Raw genomic sequence first — 24464 nt, 5'->3', positions numbered from 1 at the left:
AGAGCATGAGCTCCATGGAAAGAAATCAATTTAAAAGGCAGCATAACATATTCATTTTTTGTGCCCTCTTTCTGAGAGTGTTGTGGGGACTCATAGTCTTTTGTCCTAGAAATAAATGGATCATTTTTTTTCCCCCTCATACAAATCGTGTACCTGCTAAATATCTAACAGACCAGATGACATAATGCTGCAGGGGCTGATGCCTCTGACATTCTCTCAGCCCCTTTCCCTAAATGTCCAGTTACCCAAAGGCTGGATTATATAATTAATGACAGTCCTGGCTAACCTTGTTTTCTTGTTCTCAGTACTCCTCCTTGTTTCAGAAACTTCCTCTGTTAGTTTCATTATGTTCTTGGAACTCCAATTAAGAGGGAGGAGCTGGCTGGCAAGGAAACCTATTCCTACATTTCACTCCTAAGCTTAAAAGACTGGAGAGTCAGCAGGTCAATGAACAGAATATTATTTGGAAGATCATGCTTTGAAAACTGGTGTATGTTGTGAGTGAAGGCAGTCATAGAGAATTTGAAAATTGCAGTCTTCACCTGTTTGCAGTACAGAGAAACCAATTTAAACCTACATATGCCCTTCCATCTCCTTGTCCTGCTCTTCATATATCAGAGCTTGCTCAGTATTCAGGATCAAATGGTTTCCAATGTAACTTTGAAGCCTGGAGACTCTGTCCACTAAAGCTCAACTTTTGCAGTATGTGTGTTAGTATCCTATTGTGTGTAAATGAGGACTGGCTGATTACTCAATGGTGTTTGTGTATTATCTGCTGTTACGCAGGTGTTAATCTTATAAAATGTGTTAATAACTGCTTGGTACTTACAAGTATCGGCTTATTAGTCCTGCTTTGAATCTGTATTTGCATCTTGAACTCAAATTCACAGCCAAGCTTTGATATTTGTATATTCAGGGTTTGCTTTCCATGTGAAGCTGAGTTTTAACAGGATGACTTATTTTACTTTCCACTTGGTTCGTAGTTAGTGTTACAATACACAAACCCATTCCTGATCACGATTGTTTGTAAACATGCACTCTAGGCGCAGTCCTGCTACTGAACCAAGGCTTGGTTCTTGCAGTGCACATTCAGTTTGTTTTCATAAGCCTATCTTCCTGCAGCTTTCCTTCTACAGACCTTCAAAGAAGATGGAACTTTGATCAGTAGTACCTCATGTATTTGCAGAGTTTTTAATCTGTAGATTTCAACTTGCTTGATGAAAGGAGGGCAAATGTTACCAGGTACTGCTCTGCAAAATGAAGAAGCTGAAGAAGAAAGAATTAATTGACTGAAAGCAAAAATTACACAGTGAGTCAGTTCTGGGAGCAGAACAGAATTCAGGTCTGGTGGCTCCCACTGCTGCATCCCATCCGTGAGATCACAGCATGGCTGTCCCAGAAGCTGTCCTGAGCTGCTCTCTGCACATTATGTTCTCATCTGCCAGCAGACAGGAAACATAGAAATGTCATTTAAACAAGAATTAACAATCACCAGAGTCAGTAGTTCTATTTCTTCCTCTGCTGCCGACTTCCTGCCATTGTTTTCCCGCTCTGTAAAACAAGATGATAGATTTCACCTACTTTGTTGGAAGAAGAGTTACTGCTTTTTATCTCTGCTGGCTTGTGTATGAGCTAAGTGTTCTTGCAGAGTTGTCAGAGCATGCACTTGCCTTTGGATGGGAAAAAGGACAGCATGATCTGAAGAAGGGATTTCAGAATGAAATATTGAACTAATAGTTCTCCATAAAAATGGAAAATGTAAAAACTTTTTTTACAGGTATAGAGGAAGGCATTAGAATAAGATACCTCTACTTCCTTTCTGTGTAGAACTTTTTTCTTTGATAGATCTGTGGAACAAAATTCTGGATTTTTGAACAGCACAGGTACAGCAATGACCATAAGAAGTTGAAAGTGCTTAGAGAGTTGAAAGTCATTGCTTTTTGAGAGTAAAGTAAGAAGAGATTTTGCTTTAAAATACATGCTCTTCTTGATGCTTCCCCAATAGGGAAAAAAGAACAAAACCAAAACCCACCAAACCACCCCCCCCAAAAAAAAAAAAAACACACCACAAAATATCCCATGATAATTATTTCTGGCAGAACTTACACTCTGTAAATCTTGTCATTTGATTTTAATGCTCTTTCCAGTGTCTGAGAGAAAGAGCCTGTCTTGCATTCTGAAATTTCTTTGGAAGGAGCATGGTGGTTCAGATAGCTTCCTTCTCTTTGTTGTTTAAATGTCTCAAACCTTTTTATTCAGGGGTTGCACCTGAAGAGGTTAAAAACTACTTAGGCTGAGTCCCTGATAGCTTGTGCTGCTCAGTTGGTGTAGTTGACCTGCTCCTGTTGCCCAAAAGGATCTTGAGGTTGCTTTGTTGACAATTGTCCTAAAGTAATTATTTGAGAGCAGTGACCCAAGGAAACAGGAACAGTTGCTGCCTGTTAAACAACATTTTTTGCTTAAGTTTTTTAGCAAAAATTATTTATTATTTTAAAAAAATATTCTTCTAGTAGCATTGAAATATTCTGTATGCTTTCTCAGTTTCTCTTATTTTTTTCTAGCATTTTGTAATATTTTCTTTCTTTCTTTTTCTTTTTTTTTTTTTTAATGTCTGTCTCAAAGGAGCAGGCAAGAGATAAGTCCTGGAACAGCAATTTCTTCCCTTCTTAGGCTAGTAGCTACAGCCTGAGAATTTGTTTTACTTCATATTTGTGTTATGGAGTATAGGGAGTGCCAGTTACTGGGTTTTTCAGCTCTTTTGATGACTTGCTTCATGAAACCTCTCAAATGTGTTGGCAAACACAGACCCCACAGTAGGCTGAGCTGTTGGGAGAGCAGGGTTTCTCTTAAGTATTTTGTACTTGATTAGTTGATGGACATCTCTTTGCCTGAGCAGTCAGCAGATTGCAAAGATATAAATGGTCTTTGACACAAAAGAGCATGCCTTTGGTGGGAAGGTTTCTCTAGAAATACCACTGGGTACTAAAGGAAAGGCGTTTCCCTTTTGCCATTAGTCTCCAGCCTGAATTTACTCTGACAACAATCTCTCCAAAGCTTCCTTTTGATTCCATGAATTTGCATAGAAGATACCCAGTGTGGCCTCTTTTGGAGGGCAGAAGATAGCTTTTGAGACAGACATGGTGGTTAAATACTGATCTTCCCTCTGTAACACCAGCTTCCACTGAAGTTTTCCTGGAGAGAGAGAAAATGGAGTCTGTTTGTGCGCAGACATCTTTGAATGTCAGATGGACTTAATCCAACTTGTATTTATCCTGACTGAATTTCTTCCTGCTTCCCATGTCCTCCTTATAAATGATAAATCATTTTTTGCAAAGAGAGTAGCTGGGTTCTCAACTATGAGTGGTATCTGTACTAAGATACTTAATAGCAGCACATATTGAATGAATCATAGTCTGTAAGCTCTTCTGCTGGGTCTAGGGAAAGCAAGCTGCATGGTAGCCCATGCTGTGGACTGATGAAAAACACAGTTCCAGCTCAGTTCATGTGCACTTGAACATGTTTCCTTGAAGTGGGGTTGAGGTCGCTCATTCTCCTCTTCCCATTTCATGCATGCCTTGGTTTCCTGAACCATTTGTGAAACAACAAACTTAAAAATGGGTACAGTTATACAGATTTTGTGGGAAGAGCTGGTTGTCTGCCTCTGCATTAGATCTATAGCTCCCGTGGAGAATTAAATAAAGGTGACTGGACCAACCACCTCTACTCTCTGAATCATGTGGCTATAATACAGCAATATAACAGAAATGTTTAGGAAGGCAGATAGGAAATAGTAAGAGGAAGGACAGAAGTGTGTAGAGTGGTCAATCCCAAGGTTCTGTCCTTGTCTTCAGGGAAAATGAATCCTTCTTGTAGCTAAGGATGATTCGTTTCTTCAATGGCAGCTGAATAGAAATTGGTAGTTGCCTCCTGGATTGATGTCTACATGAAGTAATTAGAGAGTCTGGTGTAATTCAGAGGGATGTGGCCTAAAAATGAATTTATTTAGGCTGTCTCTCAAAGTGGAGAAGACACTAGACGTTTTGTAACCTGTTATCAGACAGAGCTCCCTTAAGATGACTCTTATCAAAGATAAAATGGGTGCTGGCTTGGTTTGACTGTCTGAGGTTGTGTTTGGCAGCTGCCTTGCTCTTTTTGTACCCTGCACAGTGCATGTAGGTTTCATCAAAAGCAGCATGGGATTATTGTTTTGAGTGAATGTGAGTTCCTAGAAATGCGTCATTCAGCTGTTTCTCTATCCACCTGAAAAATAAACCCAGTATAATTAACAAGTAGAGTGCTTGATCTTCTTTGGACAAAAAGCACCTTTTGTTGTTGGGTTTGGGTTTGTCTGAAGAATGAGTTTCTTAAAACTTTGTCTGCTCGGCATGGAATACCTCTGTGTTGTGTCTTGAACATGACAAGGTGACAGGCACAGTGCATAATGGGAGAAATTATTTCTTCCACCTTGGAGCTTCATTTGCTGGTGAGTCTGTAGTGAATGACTTCGTAAGGAACAGGCAGGCTCTTCGTTACATTAGTCAGGAATTGGGGTGTGTGTGCAGGAATCCTGACATCATGCCTTCCTGGATTCTTGAAGTTTGAGGTCTGCAGCCATACTCTGATCCCCTTTTCTTTGGTTTGCAAGAAAAAATTCACCAATGGGAAACAACCCAGCAGAAACATTGCACTTGAATGTACATCCAGTTTGCAGGAGCTGTGCTAGTTACTGTTAAACTGGGCAAGGGTATTACCAGCACATGAGCAGAAGGGGAAGCAAGTTCTGAAAACTGCTTTAAGCAGCTTGTATTCCCCTGTGAAGCGGCAGGGAAACATTTCTTGCATGAAACAGTTCTTAAAAGGCCAGCCTAATCTTGTTTTACTTTATCGAGCAGAGCTCAGCCTGCAGGTTCAGTGTTAACTGGTGTGCCAGGTTTTTGAGCTTACTTTCTTGGTGTACAGAAGAGTCAGTGGGTTTAGTGTGACAGAGTCATGGTTCTGAAAAGGTTCTGAAAAGGCAGGCATACTCCTGTTCTCTGGCTTAATCTTGGGAGTGAATGGACATGTACTGCGTGTATGTAAATATTGTGTGAGAAGAGGGAATCTGAGTGATACAGCCTGTGACAATGCCCCACAGCCCCCCACTGAAGTACTGACTGCCACTGAAGACAGAGTTTATTATGTCTTTGCTTCTTTGTGTTGCAGTTTAAACTTGAGCCTGTGACCAAGGGCTCTTGTTGATCCAGGAAGCCACCTCAGCTTGAGAAGTTGTATTATTATTCATTTCTTCAGACAACCAAGCTATCCCTTTATATGTTATAGGTGCCTTGCCTTTCAGTGTTTCAGTCTGCACCCCCTCTGTTTCCCAGAGCAGTTGTGTTTCTTACCAAGAAGGAAGCAGTCAGGAACGGAGCTTTTACTGGCCCTGGCAGCCCTTTGGAATAGTTTAGTCTGCAAGGCTTCACCAGTTTTGTTTTTCTTATCTGGATTTTCCTGTATATCTTGGAAACATTAGGGACATCTCCCCCACACCCTTTGTCTTCTGGGAGCCATTATGGTATCCGATAGATTATGATGGAGATGTTGCTTCTTGCTCATCCTGCATGTCTAGCACTGGGTCTCCAATGTGCAGCATGTTGGAATACAAGCACTGGTTCTTTAGATTTCCTAATGCAGTAACAACATAATCTTTGTAGTAGTTTCAAAGTTAACTTTTTTCTATGTGTTACTTGATAATTCATTTGTCTACTTTAGTCAAATCTGCTGTAGACTTGTCAGTTGTCTGGTTAACTGAATAGTAAAGGTATGTTTCTGCTGTTAAAAGTGTTGTTCTTGCAAGTCACTTCAGGTAGAGTTATTTGTTAATGAAGCTAATTGGTTCACCAGTGCCAGGTTGTCTCTTTTTTTTCAAAGAGATCTCAAAACTACTGGTAGGTAATAAAATTTATGATAGTTGTTCATGGTGTGCTGGACCTGTTATTGAGAGTGAGTAATATCACCAGGAATTAGTGACCTCGACTTCAAATGTAATATCTGCTGAAAAGTAGATGCCATTTCTAAATGCTGGGTAATATGGGAGGTGGAGAATCAAGTAGTACTTCACTCCCACATTCTGCTGTGTGAATCACAGCCATGGACCCTTGCTGCTAAGGCAAGATGACATGATGTATTCATGCCCCTTAGTTAAATCAGTAAAAACAGACATTGCAGAAGGGTATGTGAGCACATCCCACTGCAGCTTGCTCCAGAGTTGTGTTTCAGTGCTGCACTGACAGAGCTAAAGCATCTGCTCTTTGCAGTGCCTCCACACCATGAGTCAGTAATATAGGGAGATGGATAAGCTGTGCTCTGAATGTCTGTCCTGGGTGCCATGGTCCTCTGTTTGTGCCAGGGAGGATTGGGTATCGTTGATGCAGATTCCAAATGCTGTAATCTAAAGGAGGAATTAGTGATTTTCCTTCTCTGATATGAGTTCATTTAGGTATCTGAGTTTTCCCTTGCTATAACACTTCAAATTTAACCACTGTTAGTTCTACTTTTAATTGCCTTAAGTTCTTTGCCTCTTGCTCATGAAAAAGTTAACAGCATCTTACAGAAACTTTGCTGTAATATTTTATTGAAGCTCTTTTCAAACTCCAAAGATATCAGAGAGAATTATTTCTGTTCAGAGGAGTGTTAAATTTAAGTGAAATAATGTATTTATTCCTTCATTTCCTGAAATACTTCAGATCCAGACTTGAAACTGTTCAGGTGTATACAAAGCATGCCCTGGCAGGAAGCCCTGCCTGCAGCAGCTCCTGCTTGAGGGAGTGAGCTCATCCTCATTCTCAGGGCAGGCGTTTGAAATACCTGCTATAGAAAAAGCCACAGTGTTTGGGTAGACATCTTCTCCCCTCCATGTCACCCATCTTGTACTGTCAATAAAATATATTTGAAAGGAAAGTCAAGGATCATCCTAGGGCTGATAATGTCAACTTGTTTCCTTCTGTTAGGTTTGATCTATCATTGCCTCTGCCCATTCAGCCTTGGACATGATTGTGGTTATCCCACTTAGATGAGCACTACTGCATCTGGCCCTGGCTTGCTAAGCACTTTGATGCTTCCTGAGGCTCTAGGAGGTTCTAGAAGAGTGAACATGAGGAACATATTTCTGTCTGAAGAAAAAAAAATGGAATAGCAACATCCCATATTAGTCTAGATACAGTTTTTGAAGTCCTTGAAATCTGCTATCCTTTTGTTCAGCTCCATTGAGGTGCTCCCGTCTGCAATTTTACCTTGCTGTCTACTTAGGCAGCTGCAGTAGGGTGAGACCAAATGTGATTTCTGTGTTTCTGAGAGGAGTGTTGCACGCCTGTCCATCGGACAGCTGAACTTCTGCCTCAGTCCTGGCTCTGTTTGAACCTATTTAAGAATGATCCATCTGCTGCTCTTCTTTACAGTGCTGTTTTACCAGTTTGCTGACATTCCTGTCAGGAAAATGAAAAAGGTTTTTGTTACGTCCTTTCAGCACTGGACTGGGAAAAAAGGATCATAGCATTCCCTCATGTTAGTTCTGAATGGTGGTTCCTGGACAACTCTGACATTGCCAGGTTTTTTTTATGTCTTTGTTTGCTACCATGCTCTCCATTGAAAGGAAAGACAAGAGAGACCCTCAATGCATCAGGAAATTCCTTTGTTACACTGATACCGACTAGTTCTGTCTTCAGCCTTGTACTTTGGCATTCCAAGGTCCAGCCCTCCCCTTGTGAGGATATCTATGTCCTAGAGGAAGAACTTTCCTAGCAGAGAGTTCATTGTTTCCACTCTGCTCCACCATACAAGTTGTGCCTTTCTGAGTGAAGGAAGTTGCCAAAATCTGTATATAAATAACATGCTGCCTGTCCTGTGGATATGCTTTGTAAGTGTAAAGTAATGCATCCCTGTTTGGGAGTGGGGTAAACTTCTGCACAGTACTGCAGGTAAAGAGAGTTCACTTAAGTTACTGTGAGGCAGTGAACATGCTGCACATCTACAGCCTGCTTTCTCATGGTCATCTAGACTATCAAAGTGGATGTTCACAGGGTAGTACAGTGTGTCTTGCTGCATTACGAGCTGGCTGGTATAACCTTTCCAAGCATCCAGTCTTCCTCCAGCATTAGTAATACCTTCCACTGCTTTGAATGTGCCACTGTCAGAAGTCTGTAAGGCAGCTTTTGCAATATACACACCACGAGGTTCCTCTCTGTTCCCAGGGTACAAATACTTTTTCCAAGTGACCAATGCCTCAGGAACCTGGAGGCTTATTGGAATTTTTACTGCAGGTTCTTGAAGAAACATCTGACCTGAGGGCAAGTAAAACCTGTTCCCATCTACCATGCATACAACTCCATGGTCTCCTCCCTCCTGCATTACGAATCATCTGTGGTGTCTAGTCCTCACTTTTTTTCTTTTCCCAGGACAGTGTTAAGTGATCACCTGAAAGCTGGTGAAAAGGAGAACGGTTTGTCTAGTGTAGTCAGAAGATAATCAGACTTTTAACCCTTAGGTCTGATAGGAGCTGTGTCAAATCTCTGATTTCCTCTGTTCTTGTTGCAGCAGGACACCCTGTTACTCTTGTCAGCTTCACGGATTTGAGAAGTTTGCTTGGCTTACTTGTGTATTATAATTATGTGGAATTAATGAGGCCTACTTTGGAGTTCCATTCTCTGCTTATTGCTGGGATTTCTTCTCTCTGGTGTCTCACAAGCATACTTTTCAAACTGTCATTGAATCATATGCCTTTTTTATCTTGTCTGATTCAGAATTTAATTCAGAGTTAACAAGATAGGTCAGCATCTCCATTGTTCTCTTCACAGTTCAGTGTCTTGCAATCCTTTTGTGCTTCTCTGCCATTCTTTGAATCCATAAACCTAACTGCTGTTTTCACCATCCTGAATCAGGCTAAAGTGTACTTTGTCAAGCTGTGGCTGGTATCAGATGCCTTATGGAAACATGCCTGGTACCTTGAAGATTATTGTTCTCTTTGCAAAATCTAGCCAGCAGTGTTCGTCTCTTATTCCCAACATGTCTTTCTCCACTCCCTTGCTGTTATTGTTAATTGTTGTGATCATTTCAGCATCCTTCTGCAAGATTAAATATACCCTCCCTGCTTGCCTTCCATTCTGCTGCTTGAGTCAGGCCCTGGATGTCATCGTTCAAGCCTCTGTTCATCCATCAGTTCTCAGCTGAACTTTCCTCCTTCCTCCCTACCATCCGGTCTAGTCTCATTATCTCTTTTCCATATGTTGCCCACTCTTGATTCTGTTATTCTGCAGTATTTGTCCTTATGGAAAAAATGTGTTAATTCTAAGAAACAAAGCCATGAAAGCTTATTCAGTTCTCTTGGGTTGCTCTGTGCTCTTCTTGTCTGTACTGGGCTGTAATTCCAGGGTTGGGATGCTTTTTGCCTGATGTTCTTTGCCTAGCAAGCTGTGTGCGCTCGCTGTGCTTATAACTTCAGTGGCCCTTTAAGGGCCTCATGTGACAGCTCTTGTGAATCTGCTGTACTGCGGTTGCAGGGAGGCCTGAGCCTGGAAGTATAGACCCAAGAGTTGTGGTAGAAGAAGTAGGATGCAGAATAGCACAGAGAGGGTGCACTGCCTTTTAAGTAGTTAAAGCCAGGTGATAAGTGTAGCTGGCTGGGAGCCATTGATCACCTTCTGTAGTGTCTTTGCCTAATCTTAGCTTACTTAACAACATGCAAAACTTAATTTGTAGGGTTTGGGTGTTAGTTACATGATTAAAATGGCAGTCTGAAAAGAGATCCCTGCCATGACATCAACTTTCCACGGGGTTATTTTAAAAGCTAGATTTTTAACATTTTTAATCCTGTGATGGGACATCGTACTGGTAAATAGTTTTCATTGTAAGAACAGACTTCCTTTTATAGTAGCCACATGCTTTTACTGAATCCAGCATAGAGCTCTTTCCTGTTTTGAATGGTTCACTCACACTCAGCAGCTCTTGTGTGTTCGTGTGCTCTCTTTTTCTTCCAGCTTTTTTAGCCTTGTTGATCTATTATTGTCACTTTGGCGAGACGACGCCAGCTTTCAGAGTTTAATGGGCTGTGAGCAGGAATGATCAGCTACTTCCTCTGCTTGTGTGACCATCATGTCATCAGCTACTCTGGGTTGCTTTACCATCTGCTGCTGCTATTGCTTGGGTGTATGTGGAAAGAACGTAAACAGCACTTCCCAGATGTTCTCAGGGCAACAGGAGAGCCATAAATGGACTGTTTGGTTCAGGAATATTACTAATCTCTTTAGGAGATGGCAAGGAGTAGAGTCATGAAAACATTCAGCTCCATGTGTATCCTGTGCAGCATACTCTGACAACTTAGTGTATGACAGTGGGTTGTTGAAAGGGTTGCATGATTGCATAGTTTGTTCAGGTCTTGAGCTGGGCAGGTAAATGATCTCTATACCTACTCGTTTTTACTCTTTATCCTTCCTTCAGCTTCAGCTCCTGAGTGAAACACCGCAACAATGTGCCTTCTAATCCCATGCAAGGCAAATGCTGTTTTGTTCACCCAGAGTACCTCCAAGTTGTAAGTGATCTCAGCTGATGAAGAGTAAAGAAAGGAAAGATAATCTATTTTTGAAACTTGAAGTGTGATACTTGGTGTAGTAGGAACTACTGAATAAATACAGGAGCTTTTCATCTTGGTTCAGTATATGATAGGAGTTTGGAGACTGGTGTCTCTCATGCCTCTTCCTGGCTGGAAAAAGCATCAAATCCCACCTCCTTGTGGTATATAAAAAAAAAAAAAAAAGTTTCGTTTGGAGGAGAACCGTTTTTTCCCCCCCCCCCCCTTCTTTAGGGGGTATGTGTCTGTGTTTTAATGCATTAATTAATTTTTATTGAGCGGTGGAAAAATTGATGTCAGAGCTGCATTGCGGCTGGGCGTGCAGGAACACAAGGTTGTAGGAAATAATAAGGTTAACATCATAAGTGCAGTGAAAGTTTAACCATGGAGAGTTTAAAATAGCAAAGCTGAGCCATATGGATATTAAAAGATATGACTGAATCAAAACAACAGTCTATTATTAAACTGGGTTTTGCTGGGGGAGTAGCAGACTTCTTGAGTTAATTTCTGTTGTGTATCCAGTGTCCAAGGGTAGGTTTCTTGTCTCACTACCTTGATATCTGACTTTGGTATTGTCCATTTCTGGCTATTGCTGGGTACAGACTACAAGAGGCAATATAGATTGTGTTTCACTGTTTGTTGGGATTTTTTTGCCAGGCCTCTGTATTCAGGAGTCTATAAAGTATCCTTTTCCTTCTACAGTGTTCTATAAACTTGTCTAGCATGACTTCTTCCATGGCACCTCTCACAGTTCAGATTGCACAGATCCACAACAGCAAGGGAGGGGGAGAGAGGTGCTTTGGAAGTTGGAGTCAAGAAGGAGCACAGTTACGTAATTGTACAAAAGAAAAAGGATTTTTTATTTTGTTTTGGTTTCCTCGTCATATCCTGCAAACTGAAAAAAATGTGTTGGAAGGCTGGGTGGAAAAAACTTCAGCTTCATTAATCCCTGTGGGGACATGAAATGTAATGAAATGTTCCACCTGTTTTATGGCTGTTTGCTTTTCCTCTTCCAGGTTTGACATCTACAGGAAGGTGCCAAAAGACCTTACACAGCCAACCTACACAGGGGCTATTAGTAAGTAATGCTTCTTTTTGATGTCCTTGCATACCCCTGATCTAAAATTAAAGATCATTTGGCTTCACTGTCTCCAGGGATTTTTTTTTTTTTAAAGAGATAGTGAACACTGGAAAGGGTGTCTTTTGTTGCTGAGACAGCTCATTTTGCCCAGTCTGTCAGCTTTACTAAATGGCAGAATCTCAACTAAGGTAGTAAAGATACATTGTCATGAAAGGCAGCTCCTGGAAGCTAGTGCTGAAATATCCACTCTTAGTTACTAAGTTGCTAGTGTCTTGCCGTGAGCAGAAGCTGTGAGTCTGCTCCAAACAGTGTTGGAGGGGCTAACTGCAGATTTTTTACCTCTAATGGGCATCCCCTCAGTCAATATGAAAAACACCTGGGAACAGTTACATTCACATTTGTGTACCCAGGTGTTTGCCTGCTGAAGAGATTTGAGGAACCAAACTACAGCAAACGGGGAATCCAGGTTCTGGATCAGTAAGGAGTAGTGTGGGTAGTAGTATGCAGTGGCTACTGGTGAAGATGACTGGGGGAACAAGTGTTTCTCTCACAGTGTACTCAGGGCATTCATCTGATGTTGTAGGTAGGACTAATAAGCAGGGATCTTATTTTGTTATTTGTCATGCTTTTAAAGAAGAAAAATTGCTTGGTCAGAAACCATTGATAGCGATCCACTCTCACTCCCATGTATCAATGTACAGACTTTGGCTGATAGAAATCTCTTGCCTTGGGCCCCTTTTCCTTCCTTCCTTCCTCGTCCTGAGGGAGGCTGTAGGCTGAGTAATGCAATTTTGCCCAATTATGTGCAGTGAGCAGGCTGTGTGCAGTGGTAAACATTGATCAGGTTGATCCTGCCAGGCCTGTAATTAGATACCTAATGCAGCTTTCCTGTTCCATTGAGCAGTGACTTCCTTTGATCATGTAGCTGTTCTTCATTCATCCATTCTTGTAGATAGGTCACTAGCCTTGTATGCCACTGCTGACGTGAGTGATGTCATATCCCATGGTGGCAGCAGGGATGGAACTGAGTCAGTACCAGTGAAACAATGGGCATAAAGAAAAGCCCTTTGTGACCTAAAGAAACTCCTCACTCCTTACTGTGAAGATGGTCAAAGACTGGAACAGGTTGCCCAGGGTTGCTGGATTCTCCGTCTTTGGAGATACTCAAAACAAGTAGATCCAGTCCTGCTTTAGCTGACCCTGCTCTGACCAAGGGAGTTGGACAGGATGATCTTTTGAGAGGTTCCTGACAGTCTCAACTGTTGTGTGCTTCTGTGAAGATAGCACATTACTCTAAATATTTACTTTTGGGGAGTCCTTGTCCTCTGTGTTCTCCTGACCACTGAATTACTCCCTTTTAGGTTTGCTGAAACAGTGAACAAAGGGCTTGAATAAAAAACCTGTTTGCTAATTCAGAGGCATGTGAGATTCAGCGTTTTAAAAGAACACTTTGAACTTGTTAGTGATCCTACTTTCTCTTCTGTTTTGGAAACTAAGAGTTCCCACACTGTAACTGAGCTTCCTTTGAGAATTTGTCTTGTTATGAATCACCTGCAGGAGAGTGTGTTTTAGAAACAAAAAAAACATCAAAGGCCATGTAGTGTTAGGCTTTCTGATCTGCAGTAAACAGCTCAAGTGATAAGTCTGTTGTGGGAAGGTTTGAAGGCTGTGACTCTTACTTAAAATTATTAGCTGACTTACTTCTCTCTATTGTTATTTGCAGCTTCTCAGGCTTTGATTTTCTTCTCTAACTGGTTCTCCTTCTTTTTGTCAGAGTGCTTTTAGACAGGTTGATAGAGACTTTTGAACCACGTAAGCAGCCAACAAACTGGTGGCTTTGCATGTGAGGCTCTTGTGTTCAGCTTTCCTAATGGGCTTTCTGTCTGACCAAGCCTGTGACTTGTAATTTGAAAGCCAGTAATCTTGCATGTTGTAGGAGGCTATGAATGAGACCAGCCCATTGCCATGCCAGTTTGAAGCCTGGGAAGGTTGCATGATTTAATGATAAATGCTTATAAATGTTTTAGGGATGTCAGTGTGGAATAACACTGAGGACTTGAGGGTAAGGGAAGGTTCTGCTTCTCAAAAAATCTTTTAGTGCCTGGCAAATATGTGAAATGGCTATGGCTGCATTTTTTTTTTTTCTTTGAGTCCTCCAAGTTTTAGAGATGTAAAATTGTAGTAGCTGATTGTTAATTCAAGCCCTTCCCACATGATTTCTGCTGAAACTTTAGTTGAGTATCACTCCTGGTGCTGAGGGCAGGATTCCTGCAGTTGCTTTTGGATTGCAAAAAGGTCTTTTTCGAAAAGTTTTACATTTACTAGGGAAGAAGGCATGGATCAGATGACAGAAGAAAAGGGATGGAAAATACCAGCTTTGCTTCTGGCCACCAGGGCTGAAGTGACCAACTTTTCTAGGAAACAAGCAGCTCAGGAACATGAAGCGTAAGGGGATTTTGGTGGAAAAGAGCAGGCAATCTCAAACACAAGCAAGTTCGGAATCCAACTGGAGGATTATTGAGACCTTTCTGTTATGTATGGGTTTGTAATTTCAAAAGTTGCAGTGAATGCAGCATACAAGATATTTCAGATCTGTGTAGCAACCCTTCTGGCTACTGAAAATTTTTAGGAGTGAAGGAACCAAGAACTGTCCCCTGAAGTTAACTGGTGAGGTTTGTATAGAGCAACATGCCCCTTGCTGTGGGTTTCTCTGAAAAGTGTGCAGAAATTACTCCTTTCTTTTTCTCAATAAAAAGCTCTTCTGCCAGCCAGCATTGCCATCCCTGTGTCATTCAGGCAGTCATGCCATTGTTGTCTGTTTTCCACCAGATGCTTGTGCCAGTCTTTGCAGGCCTGCCCACCCCTGTGTTGCATGTCTGCGATGCCAGCACACGGCCATTCTAACAGACCTGACTAATGTGGTGACCACTTGGCCATGTTTGGGTATGTGGGCAGCAGCAGCACATGTCCTGGCTGGCTGACAGTTGGCATCTAGCTGGACAAGAGCAGTCTGACATCTTGAGAGAGGGGCCAGCTGCTGTAACAATCCTATTTAGCAGTCAGTGTGGATTCAGTCTGCATGCACATGTTGCTTGCACACATGGTAATGTTATCCAGAAATACTCTGTGTTGTTTGGAGCCTGGAGTTTTAAAATACACATCAGGAAATATCAAAGTTGTGATTCACATGGCATCTGTAGCACAACCCATTCCTTGCACTTCATAGCAGTTTGCTCCACTGAATAAGAAATACTATTAATTTTATGCCTTAATATAGGCATGGGTCCACGTTCTCAGTCTGTACGATGTGTTAAACACTTCATGTTTCTTTCACTTCTTGTGAGGTGGGGAGGAAGATTAAGAATGTGCATAGAAGGGGAATGTGTCAGAAGGGATATATACAAAAAGGTCAGACTGTCAAAACTAGTGTAGGAAAAAATATCTTGGCAGAATTTCCTGTCCTTTTGGGATTACTGATTAGCCAACAGCAGCATATTCCAGCGTGTCTAACACCAGCAGCCTTTGATGCATTGATCATGTTATCAATTAGAGTTTTAAGCAACCTGTCTTAGATGGTCCTTGAAGCTCTGTGGGAAACATGGCTGTGCTCTTGCAGTTAAGCTACACTCTATGCATGAATTGTGTGATCCAAGCCTTTAATCTACTTTTCCAAATATAATGCAGTTGTCAAATGTGGGTGGCAGGAACTGCACATTTGCATGGAAGCAAGTAAAAGCCTTCACTGTGAAATAAGCCAGTTGGAGTAGTCTGTGTGTAAGTTCTTACGCTGGGAACATCATATATGCCTGCAGCTCCAGGCCAAGGAGAGAAGTTTGTGTTCTGCATCTGAAGAAACACTGATTCTAGAGACAGTTTGATGCTTATGATTTTCAGATGGGTCTCATGCCAGATGCACACCACACCACCCTGCCATTAAAATATGTGTGTGCAAGGAGAGTTTAACAGAAGAGTGGCCATGCTAGCCAGGTCACTGGAAATGTCTGTGTAGTCAGCAGCACCTGAGAAAGAGCAGGACAGGTTAAACACTTCACCATCAATTGGTAGTTCTGAACTTCCTGAGCTATGAAGTTTAGTTTGTGTTGAGTCGCCGTCAGTGGATTTGTTCTTCGGGGCGTGTATGATTCCTTTTTGAAGCATTATAGACTCTTTTTTTCAAGCATCCTTAACATCTGTTGCCAAGAATTTTCAAAACCTAGGTGTTACATAAAGGAAAACTACCTCATGTTTTTGACCTCCCTCTTCCATACCCATACTAGAAGAGACAGTGAGTGATTGCTCCCCATTGATCTCCTTCAGGCTGCTCCTGATTTTATATACTACTGTCATGTCCACCCTCAGTAATCTCTTTACAGGTTGAAAACTGACTATGCAGTTTGAAGACTGCCAAAAGCATTGAGAGGCTTTGAAAGTCAGTCTCTGCCAGGTGTTTCAAGGTGTTCTAGCAAGATTTTTTTTAGATACAGGTTAATGTAATTTTACTGGGCTGTATTTTGTAAGTATTGTCACAAGCCTTCGCTGTATTAAGTATTAATACTTTAAGTATTGTCACTCAAGCCTTCGGCAAGAGCCATATTGGAAGATGAACCTCAGGGAGCAAATATTTTGTGTACCAGAAGAGAATTTAGCAAAGAAGAAACTATTAAAAATGGAAGAGAGAGAAAGCTTAGAGAGAGAATTTACAGTTAGCAGTAACAGGCTTGCATAGAAGTAGAGGGCAGAATTGTGGAAAGCCTTCAGGATCATAACAAGCAGGGAGGAATATGGGCAGCAATTAAAGAAGAAATACTTGTCTCTGTCAAACACTCTCCCATGCATACTAGCAGAGATCTTGTGTCTCTGCTCTTCAGTGATTAACGGTAAGAAACACAGGATCAATGAGGCTTGTGCCTAGGGTGCTTTGTTTGTACTCTTACCTAGGTTTGTGTGTTCTCATAAGGATTTGCTGCTGTGCTTTAAGCAGACCTTTCTCTTGCTCCAGGCTGCATGGTGCACTGTGCCAATGATTTAGCTGGGTTGCAGCAGTGGTGGTCTGTGTCTTGACAGCCAAGACTTGGAAGCAACTGTGTAACCACCTGAGGTTTCTGTTTGGAAGTTAATATCCTTTCTAGCTTTCCATTTTACTTCTGGTCTTTGACTTTTCCCCTTTTCTTTCTTCCTTCATCCTAGCTAATGGGTTTCTCAGCATCTTTTTTAATCTTTTGTGCTTTTCAGAGGGTCAATACATTAATCACCCTTGCAATTATTCTGATGAGGAAGGGGAAGAAACACGTTTCTCCTTCCTCAGAACTATAAACTGACTAATCTGAAGAATGAGGCATAAGGCTTTAGGTCACTTGAGAGTCTGTCTCAGTATTTGCCTCAAGTACCTCATCTTTCCTTCCCTTGCTTATCACATCCTCTACCCAAGAGGGTTTGGACAAGCGCAGTTGTATGATAAAATTGCTCCTCAGCCAGTTGTTGCATGAGCTTCCCAAAGGAATGGGTATTCAGTCTGTATAGGTCATGTGGAATAAAGTTGAGGAATAGGGTTTTTCTTACGTATTTCTCAATCCTAATTAGTGGCTATGCTAAAGTGATCATTTCCAAAGGGTGCTTGGTCATTACAACTCTGCTGGGATTGAGGGGTGAACCAGACTGTAATCCTGTTGTCACAGCCCTGGAGTAGCATGCCATTTCCTGGTTTACTCTTTTGTATAGTGATTCATGGTGAACTTGGGTGTTTTGTTTAATACAAATACACATTGCAGTCCTGTCTCCTTGAGTTGGCACATCCTTGTCTGCTCCAATCATCCCTGCTGAACAGAACTTACAGCTGTCCTTCCTTCCAGCCTCTCCTGCGTGGGTCACTGACTGTCACTGGTGCATGAAGGTCACTGTACAGTATTTTGAATAGTTTCCTGATGAAGAGTAACCAGTAATATGTAATTTACTTTGGGTTCCTTCCTTGTAACTCTATCTTGGCATTCTTAGAAAAGACATGGGACTTGTTGTCTCGATACTTCACAGTTCCTTCACTGGGAATTTTCCATCTCTGAAGAGTTGATATATTGGCAAATGGAGAAATCAGAGAAGTATCAGGCATTGGCTAGACTACTGTCACCATGTCTTTGCTGTCCCAGCTCTATCTAGTGGATAGTGCAGGTTGCAAAATGACTTACATATAGCCTTAAAACTTGACAAAGAACCAGAATGTCTCCTAATCCACAAAGCACTATGTAGCTGACTGTGTTTTCAGAGCAAAGAGATGCTGATTCTTCTTCCTTTTGGAGGTTTTAGTAGTAATAAAATTACATTTGGATCAAGGGCTCTAGCAATGTCATATTGCCAAGCAGCTTTGTCAAGAAGAAGGTAGAGCTCACAGAATAACATTGTGTCTTGGAGAATTCAGGAGACACGGGGAGATGTAAATCAGGACGGAGAAGGTGGCCCAAGAATTAAGATAACCCAGCAGGTTGTTGGATATTGACATGACATTGAAGTCACTGCTCTGATGGCATCACCTGGGTCATTGTCTCTAAAAAGTGTTAGTTCTCGAGTGTGTCTGCGTGGCATATCCATGGGGGCAGCCATATGCTTGTGTGAAACACATTTTTTTTATTTGTTAAAGATAAGAAACTAACCTTTTATTTTCTTGCCTCTTTTCCAGTCTCTGTCTGCTGCTGTCTCTTCATACTATTTCTCTTCCTGTCTGAGCTCACCGGATTCATAGCCACTGAAATGTAAGTAAAAATCATGTTTTCCTTTCTTTGCATGTTGTGCATATGTGTTTCTTTAGAGCTTTATTCTTGCAGTTTGGAAAACTGTGCCTGTAATTTCAGTAGGTCAATTAGTTGTCTAATGGTTTTTAGATTGTTTTTTGATTGAGTGTGAATTGCACGTTTAAACCTACTAAACTACACTAGGCAAACTTGGTTCTAAAATACTTCTGACAGAGAAAACTGTACCAGACCTACTTGATCCCTTATTAGCTGCATACTGGATCCCTCTGTTGAACACACTGGATATTTTTCATGTGAGCACAGATCAGTCAAAAGCTTCTGGCCCTTTTCAGTTAGTGATCAGGTATAAGCTAGCATGAGTGCTATAATCAATGCAAGTGAGTTGGAATTCCTCTCTTCATCCTTAGACTGTTGATGTCTTGTTCTCATCTGAGCTTTCTTTCCCCTTTCCTCCGTATTTTCTGGATTCAAAGTGATTCTCAAAAACTAGTTTATTTTTCCCTGGTGATACTGTATGTTTAAATACATGGTGCCTGCTGGTTGAATCCATGTGCTGTGTGCTCTGAGACTGTGGGCTCCTACTGCAGATGTGGCAGGATCTCTGACAAAATGTTTTCTTTTCCCCTCGCTTTGCTGTGGATAAAATGGGAATCACATTCCGTAAATCTTCACTGGATCTTTCTGGAGATGTTTTCTTTTGAAAAATGAACCACATGAAATATGAATTTTTATTAGTTTAATGTTAACCTCATTTATTAATGTCAGAGATGAGTCTCTGATACGTGCAGATAGCTTTCCTCATGCATAAGTTTTATCTTCTTTCTTTTCTCTTGCTGAGCCCTACTTGGAAACTTAGTTGACAAATTTTGTGCCTGAAGACAGGTTGTCCTGGGTAACCTTTTGGGATCTTGCTTTGAGCAAGATAGAAGTAATTTCCCCTTTAAAAATGGCTCATAGAACAAGTGCTTTAGTTAATCTGATTTTTTTTTTTCTGTTCTCATGTTCCTCCTGCCTTGAAGTAATTTTTTTCTTAGTAACCGTTAAGACTAGTACCTTTGTTTTGGGTTCTAGGAAACATTCTCCATCACCCTGCTGATGTGGCAGTGAGCTCACTAGGCTGTGATGCACAGTTCCTGGATAGTTAGGAAGGGTGGAACTTCTGTCAGACTTACGTGATGGTCCAGATAGCATCAGATGTCACTGCTGAGCAAAAGAGCTCTGAGGTGCATTGGGCTCAAGTTGACCATGGCTTGCATAGCTTCTGATAACCATGAGGCTTTTTCTTTGTATTTGTACAGCTCTAACTTGGGTCAAGAATATAATTTAAAGGAGTAATTTTCACTTTGAGTAATGTTTAACCTTAAAACAGTGGTGTAATCTAGCTCTAGCTAATTTCTTGATGCCCATTGCATGTTTACTTCAGAGATGGTATCTTAGGTTTCTTGCTCAGTTCCACGCAATTGTTTGTGAAATCCTAGGGTCACCTTATCAACACACTTCCCTCAGGAGCTCAGTTTTCTTGTTTTTGTTGTTTTAAAAAATAGAGAAAAGCTAGACAAATTGCTTCAGGTAAAACGCTACTTCTTACTCTCCTTTTAGATCTCATTCTCTCATCTGTCAGCTGCATGCTCAGCTGACAAGTTTCTCGTTAAAATATCCCAGAGATGGTAAATTGCCTTTCCCAGGAAAAGCTTCATGGGGAGGAGGTGTTTGTAAGCAGTAAAGCAGTAAAATTTTAGAGAGGATGTCATGGAAGAGACTCAGACAAACGAATGCAGGAAACTGATTTGTCATGGACCATCCACCACAGTAACTCAGAATATGAAAACCTTCTGACAAGTTGCAGGTCATCAAAGTCTTTCTTGCTGGGAACAGATCACCTACAGCATTTGTGAACAGGTTCCTCTGTAACAGCAGAAATACTGCAGAAAGGCATAAAACAAAGTGTTTCCCAGCTCAGCAACTTCTAAAGCAGGAGTAAACTTATTCTGTCTCTTACTCATCGCTTTCTCTTCTGGGAAACCTAGTGCCTTAGAGCTGTTCAAAGATATTGTGAACCTCTTGTGCTTCCCTTTCAAGTGTGTATTACTGGCAGTGCGTTGTGAGGCAGTAGAATCTCTTTGCTTGGAACAAGGGTGCAGAAGCGTGGAGCTCTGTGTGGTCTGGAACAAACTGTGAGAACTCGGTGCCAGCATTCAAACTGGGTGGTATCAAGTAACTGGGAAGATTACTATCTCACAAAAATATGTTTGCCCATGAATCAAGTACTTGTGAAGATATGGAGGACTTCTTATGTGCAAACTGTTCAATTTCCATCAACTTTGAGTTTCTTTTGTATGAAGAGTGTCCTACAACAGGTATCTCTCCAAGCTTGAAGTTTCCTGGTGTCAGTTAGGACCTGAATGATTAACTAGAGTGTGCACTTAGATGGGGTGAGCTTTTCTGTTTTCCCAGTGCCAGCTGTTCTATGAGACTCCTCTTCTTGTACCATATTTCCCTGAAAGCACCCATGTGCTTGACAAGGCCAGATTGCTGCACATTTTTGATGGCCAGGTGAAATGGAGAGCGTTTGGCCTGGTGACTTACACCGGGTTCGCTGATGTGGACTCATGCTTACATCACAGCCCTATTATGCTGAGTAATTGTGCATGGTGTTCGGGCAGGTTGGCAACCTGCTTCAGGGCAAGCCAACAGCAACCTCAGCAGCAGTGGTGCCCACAGAATTAACTGTCTAACTCTCACCAACAAGAGGTTTCTTTGCTATCTGCATCTACCACATCTGGTGTGGTTTGTTGAACTCATGCTGTAACGTGAGAAAATAAGGTCTGCTGCGTACCATGCTAACCCATAATACTTGCTGGCTTCTACCCAACCAACAGTGGTTGGACCTTCTTCTGCCTTCATATGACTATAGCAACTTAAATTCCTGGTATTACTAGAAATCTCAGTTTGGTCACTCTTGCCCAACTTCAAAGCTATTTTTCCTTGACCAACCCTGGCACTTACAGTCTCAACTGCTGAAGGCTTGTCTGGGTGGCAGAAAGCCAAGAAATGACACCCTCATCTTGAGGATAACAGTCATGACACAAAACCCAATCAGATTAGCTCTGTGGGGAAGGCAGCATGCATCACAGCAGCTATGTCAGTAACCTGTGTGGGCATTTCTAATGAGCACTAGGATTGCGTCTGTGCACGAGAGCTCCCTGCAGATAGGACGGCTCGGCTGAGACGCAGAAAGTTTGTGTGGCGCAGGTACCAAATGCACTATAAATCACATCCTATTTTGCTGCTGACTGGCTTCCTATCTAGAGAGCCCTGAGTAGCATACAAAACGCCTCGTTTCTCATCTTCTAGATTTATTAGGTGACCCTAGCAGGCAGTCCTCTGAGCCACCATGAGGGAAATCGAAGCTTAGTTCTTAAGTGGGGCTACATCCTTTTCAGGAAAAGCACATTGAAGGACTGCCGAGGGAAGAGAGGTTTTCTTTGCCCAGCTGTAATCCATCATTGCGGTTAAGGGCAGTTAGGTTTAACCCTGGAAAAGGATCACCTTGATTATTATTTTTATTTTTTTTTCTTTTGTCCAGACTGAGAGTGAGTGAACATTTAGTCCAAAACAAGAACCTAGATTAACATTCTCTAATTCTTTAAGAGACAAGTAAAGAAAAGGAGACCTGTGCTCCACATTTGAACCTCTACAAAACTGACAGTATCAAACACAGTTGTCCCACTGAGCAAGTTACTCAAATAGCTGAAGAAACGAAGCTAAAGTGTTAAATGTGTCTGGTATTTCCTGGGCAGTAGGTCGAGAGTTGAGACTGAGGGCTAGAGATTGCTTGGCATAGCCTTCCTCATTCATCCTCTTGTTGTGTTGCAAATCACCTATCTCTTGTTTAATTAACTCAGATCAGGCTAGGAGTTAATAGCTGTCAAGATGATAATCTTGCCGTTTTATCACTGTAATTAGGTCATGAATTATGTTCTGTAGGATCAATAAGAGTTTTTCAAGTGTTCCATCATTAGAGGAGGAGGAAAGATATAATTAACTAATCTAGTCTGCCTTGCATTGGCAGCCAGGGGAAGGGGTAGGAGGGTATGAATATGCTACTTGTGATATAAATGTAGCTATTCAAAAATCATTAATCTACCACAGCACACTATAGAAAGCAACAGACCATTCCTGACAATATTTTCTTTTTCTTTCTGTTTCATTTAATGTAATAACAGGCCAATAACAGTCTGAAGTGACAAGTTTGCTACTTGGAAGGCTGCCCCCCCCCTGCAATGCAATAGAATATCTGTAATAAAGGTACTGCCCTTGCATAAAAACATAAACCCTGAGCAATGTCCAAATCACTTGTTCTTTAAGGTGACTGGGTCATTCACTGGGAACACCTGCTTGCTTTGATCTTTATGAAAAATACCTTGGCCAGTCTATGAATATCACACAGCCAAGCTCCTATGCTGGGGCCACACCATGTGCAGCACGACGTGACTGTTCATGTAGGCTGTCAGGTACCTGTAGTGTGGGAGGGAGCAAAACACCAGGAGCTTCTGAGACCAGTGTTGCTTGTTCATACTGAGTTCATTTGCATGCCCAAGACCTGCAGTGAAACAGAATTATTATCATACCTGTCTTCAGAGGGGGCTTTTGTCCCCTAGCTCTCCAAGGTATGTGGAATTTGTCTTGTGGCTCTAGGCCAATGAAAATTTCTCCTGCAGAGCCAAGCTGCAGCTGCTGTAAGCAGCATAGTGTGATCCTAGTGCAACAAGAGTTCCTTCTGCTGGAAACCGTAACCTTGGAGTGTAAGCCATCTGCACTGGGAGCACAGTACTACAGCTCAGATGTTCTAACACTAAGCAGGAGATGCAACTCCAGCTCCACCAGCTAGTCCAGCTGAGGCAAATGAAATGCTAGAGCGAACTAGACCAGCATAGGGAATACAGCCTAGTTAGTAGTCAGAGGGGAATGGGAGTTGTAATCCTGCTCTTGCTGTGGACTGACCTTGAGACAGACACTTTCTGTAGAAGGATTGTAATACTTATCTGCTTACCTCTCCAGGGGTGCTAAGAAGCTTAATTAACGTTTGCACAGTAACTTGGAGATTACCTAATAAAAGGTGTTATGTATTTGTGCAGTGTTGTTATGCCGTTGGTCCTGATGCCCATGTGTGGGTTAGCAGGAAGCGGAAGGTCGAGCTGTGATGTCATTTGCAATTTCTGACTCAAATCTACATTGACGTCTTTCAAACTCTTCTCCTTCCTGCCTCCTGGAGAGCTGTAATTCCTTCCTTTGTAGGACAGTGTTTTCTGTGCTTCACAGCTGAGCCAAGACCTAATTTGGGACAAAGACCTTCTCAAAGAAGAACCAATTGAGATTCAGGGCATAGAAGGAAGATTACAAATGGCAGAACAATAGATACCTGCACGATTTGTTACACAGTGGAAAATCTGCTGACCTCCTTGTTGCTTCTTCACACAAACTGAGAAGAAGATGGGTTGGTTGTTTGTTCTGTGTTGGGTCTTCTCCAGTCTGGCACAACTGAAAAGATAGTAGTGGAAGAATCTCAGCTTCAGATGTTTGTGTTTTTGGAAGGTGGTTCATAGAGCTGAAACAGTAAGTGGAGCCAAGAGAGTTTGCCTGAGAAGGTCTTTTGAGAAGCTTTGGGTGCCCTCAAGAAAGAATAATTATTTTTCCTCTTAGGCTTAGGGTTCTGGAGACCAGAGAATGTCTCCTGGGAGCTGGAGGACAAAGTAAAATGCAGTTTGCTGGAGTAAGTGGTTGTATTTTCTGTGTGGCTGATAACTGGTGGAGGTTCTGGGTGGCTGGTTCTTTGTTGCTAAAGAGTTAGAAAAAAAGTTAAAACTTGAAGCAGAGGCTAGGACAAGTTAGACAGAATCAAGGAAGATGTGTTTAAAGAGCTCCCAGCCAGCATGTGAAGGTCTGAAAGGTCAGTGCAGTGTTTCCTTTTGTATTCAAAGGGCCACAGGCTCTTCAGCTGTTGAAGTCCTGAAGAGTCCGATGTTAGTGGCCAGGGCTGCTA

The 24464-nt window shown here is 41.8% G+C and overlaps 1 protein-coding gene across 1 annotated transcript in view; it reads left to right on the top strand.

The window, feature by feature from the left end:
• ERGIC1 (endoplasmic reticulum-golgi intermediate compartment 1) overlaps positions 1 to 24464 on the top strand; it is a 55743-nt gene that overhangs the window by 8646 nt on the left and 22633 nt on the right. The window contains exons 2-3 of the mRNA XM_054389103.1: positions 11617 to 11678; positions 18349 to 18421. Coding sequence (XP_054245078.1) covers positions 11617 to 11678; positions 18349 to 18421 — 135 coding nt within the window. The remainder of the gene's footprint in view (positions 1 to 11616; positions 11679 to 18348; positions 18422 to 24464) is intronic.

This window comes from Indicator indicator, chromosome 18 (assembly GCF_027791375.1).
Source record: "Indicator indicator isolate 239-I01 chromosome 18, UM_Iind_1.1, whole genome shotgun sequence".
NCBI lineage: Eukaryota > Metazoa > Chordata > Aves > Piciformes > Indicatoridae > Indicator > Indicator indicator.
The sequence above is the reverse complement of the archived record's forward strand: the minus strand, read 5'-3'. Positions and strand labels throughout refer to the sequence as shown.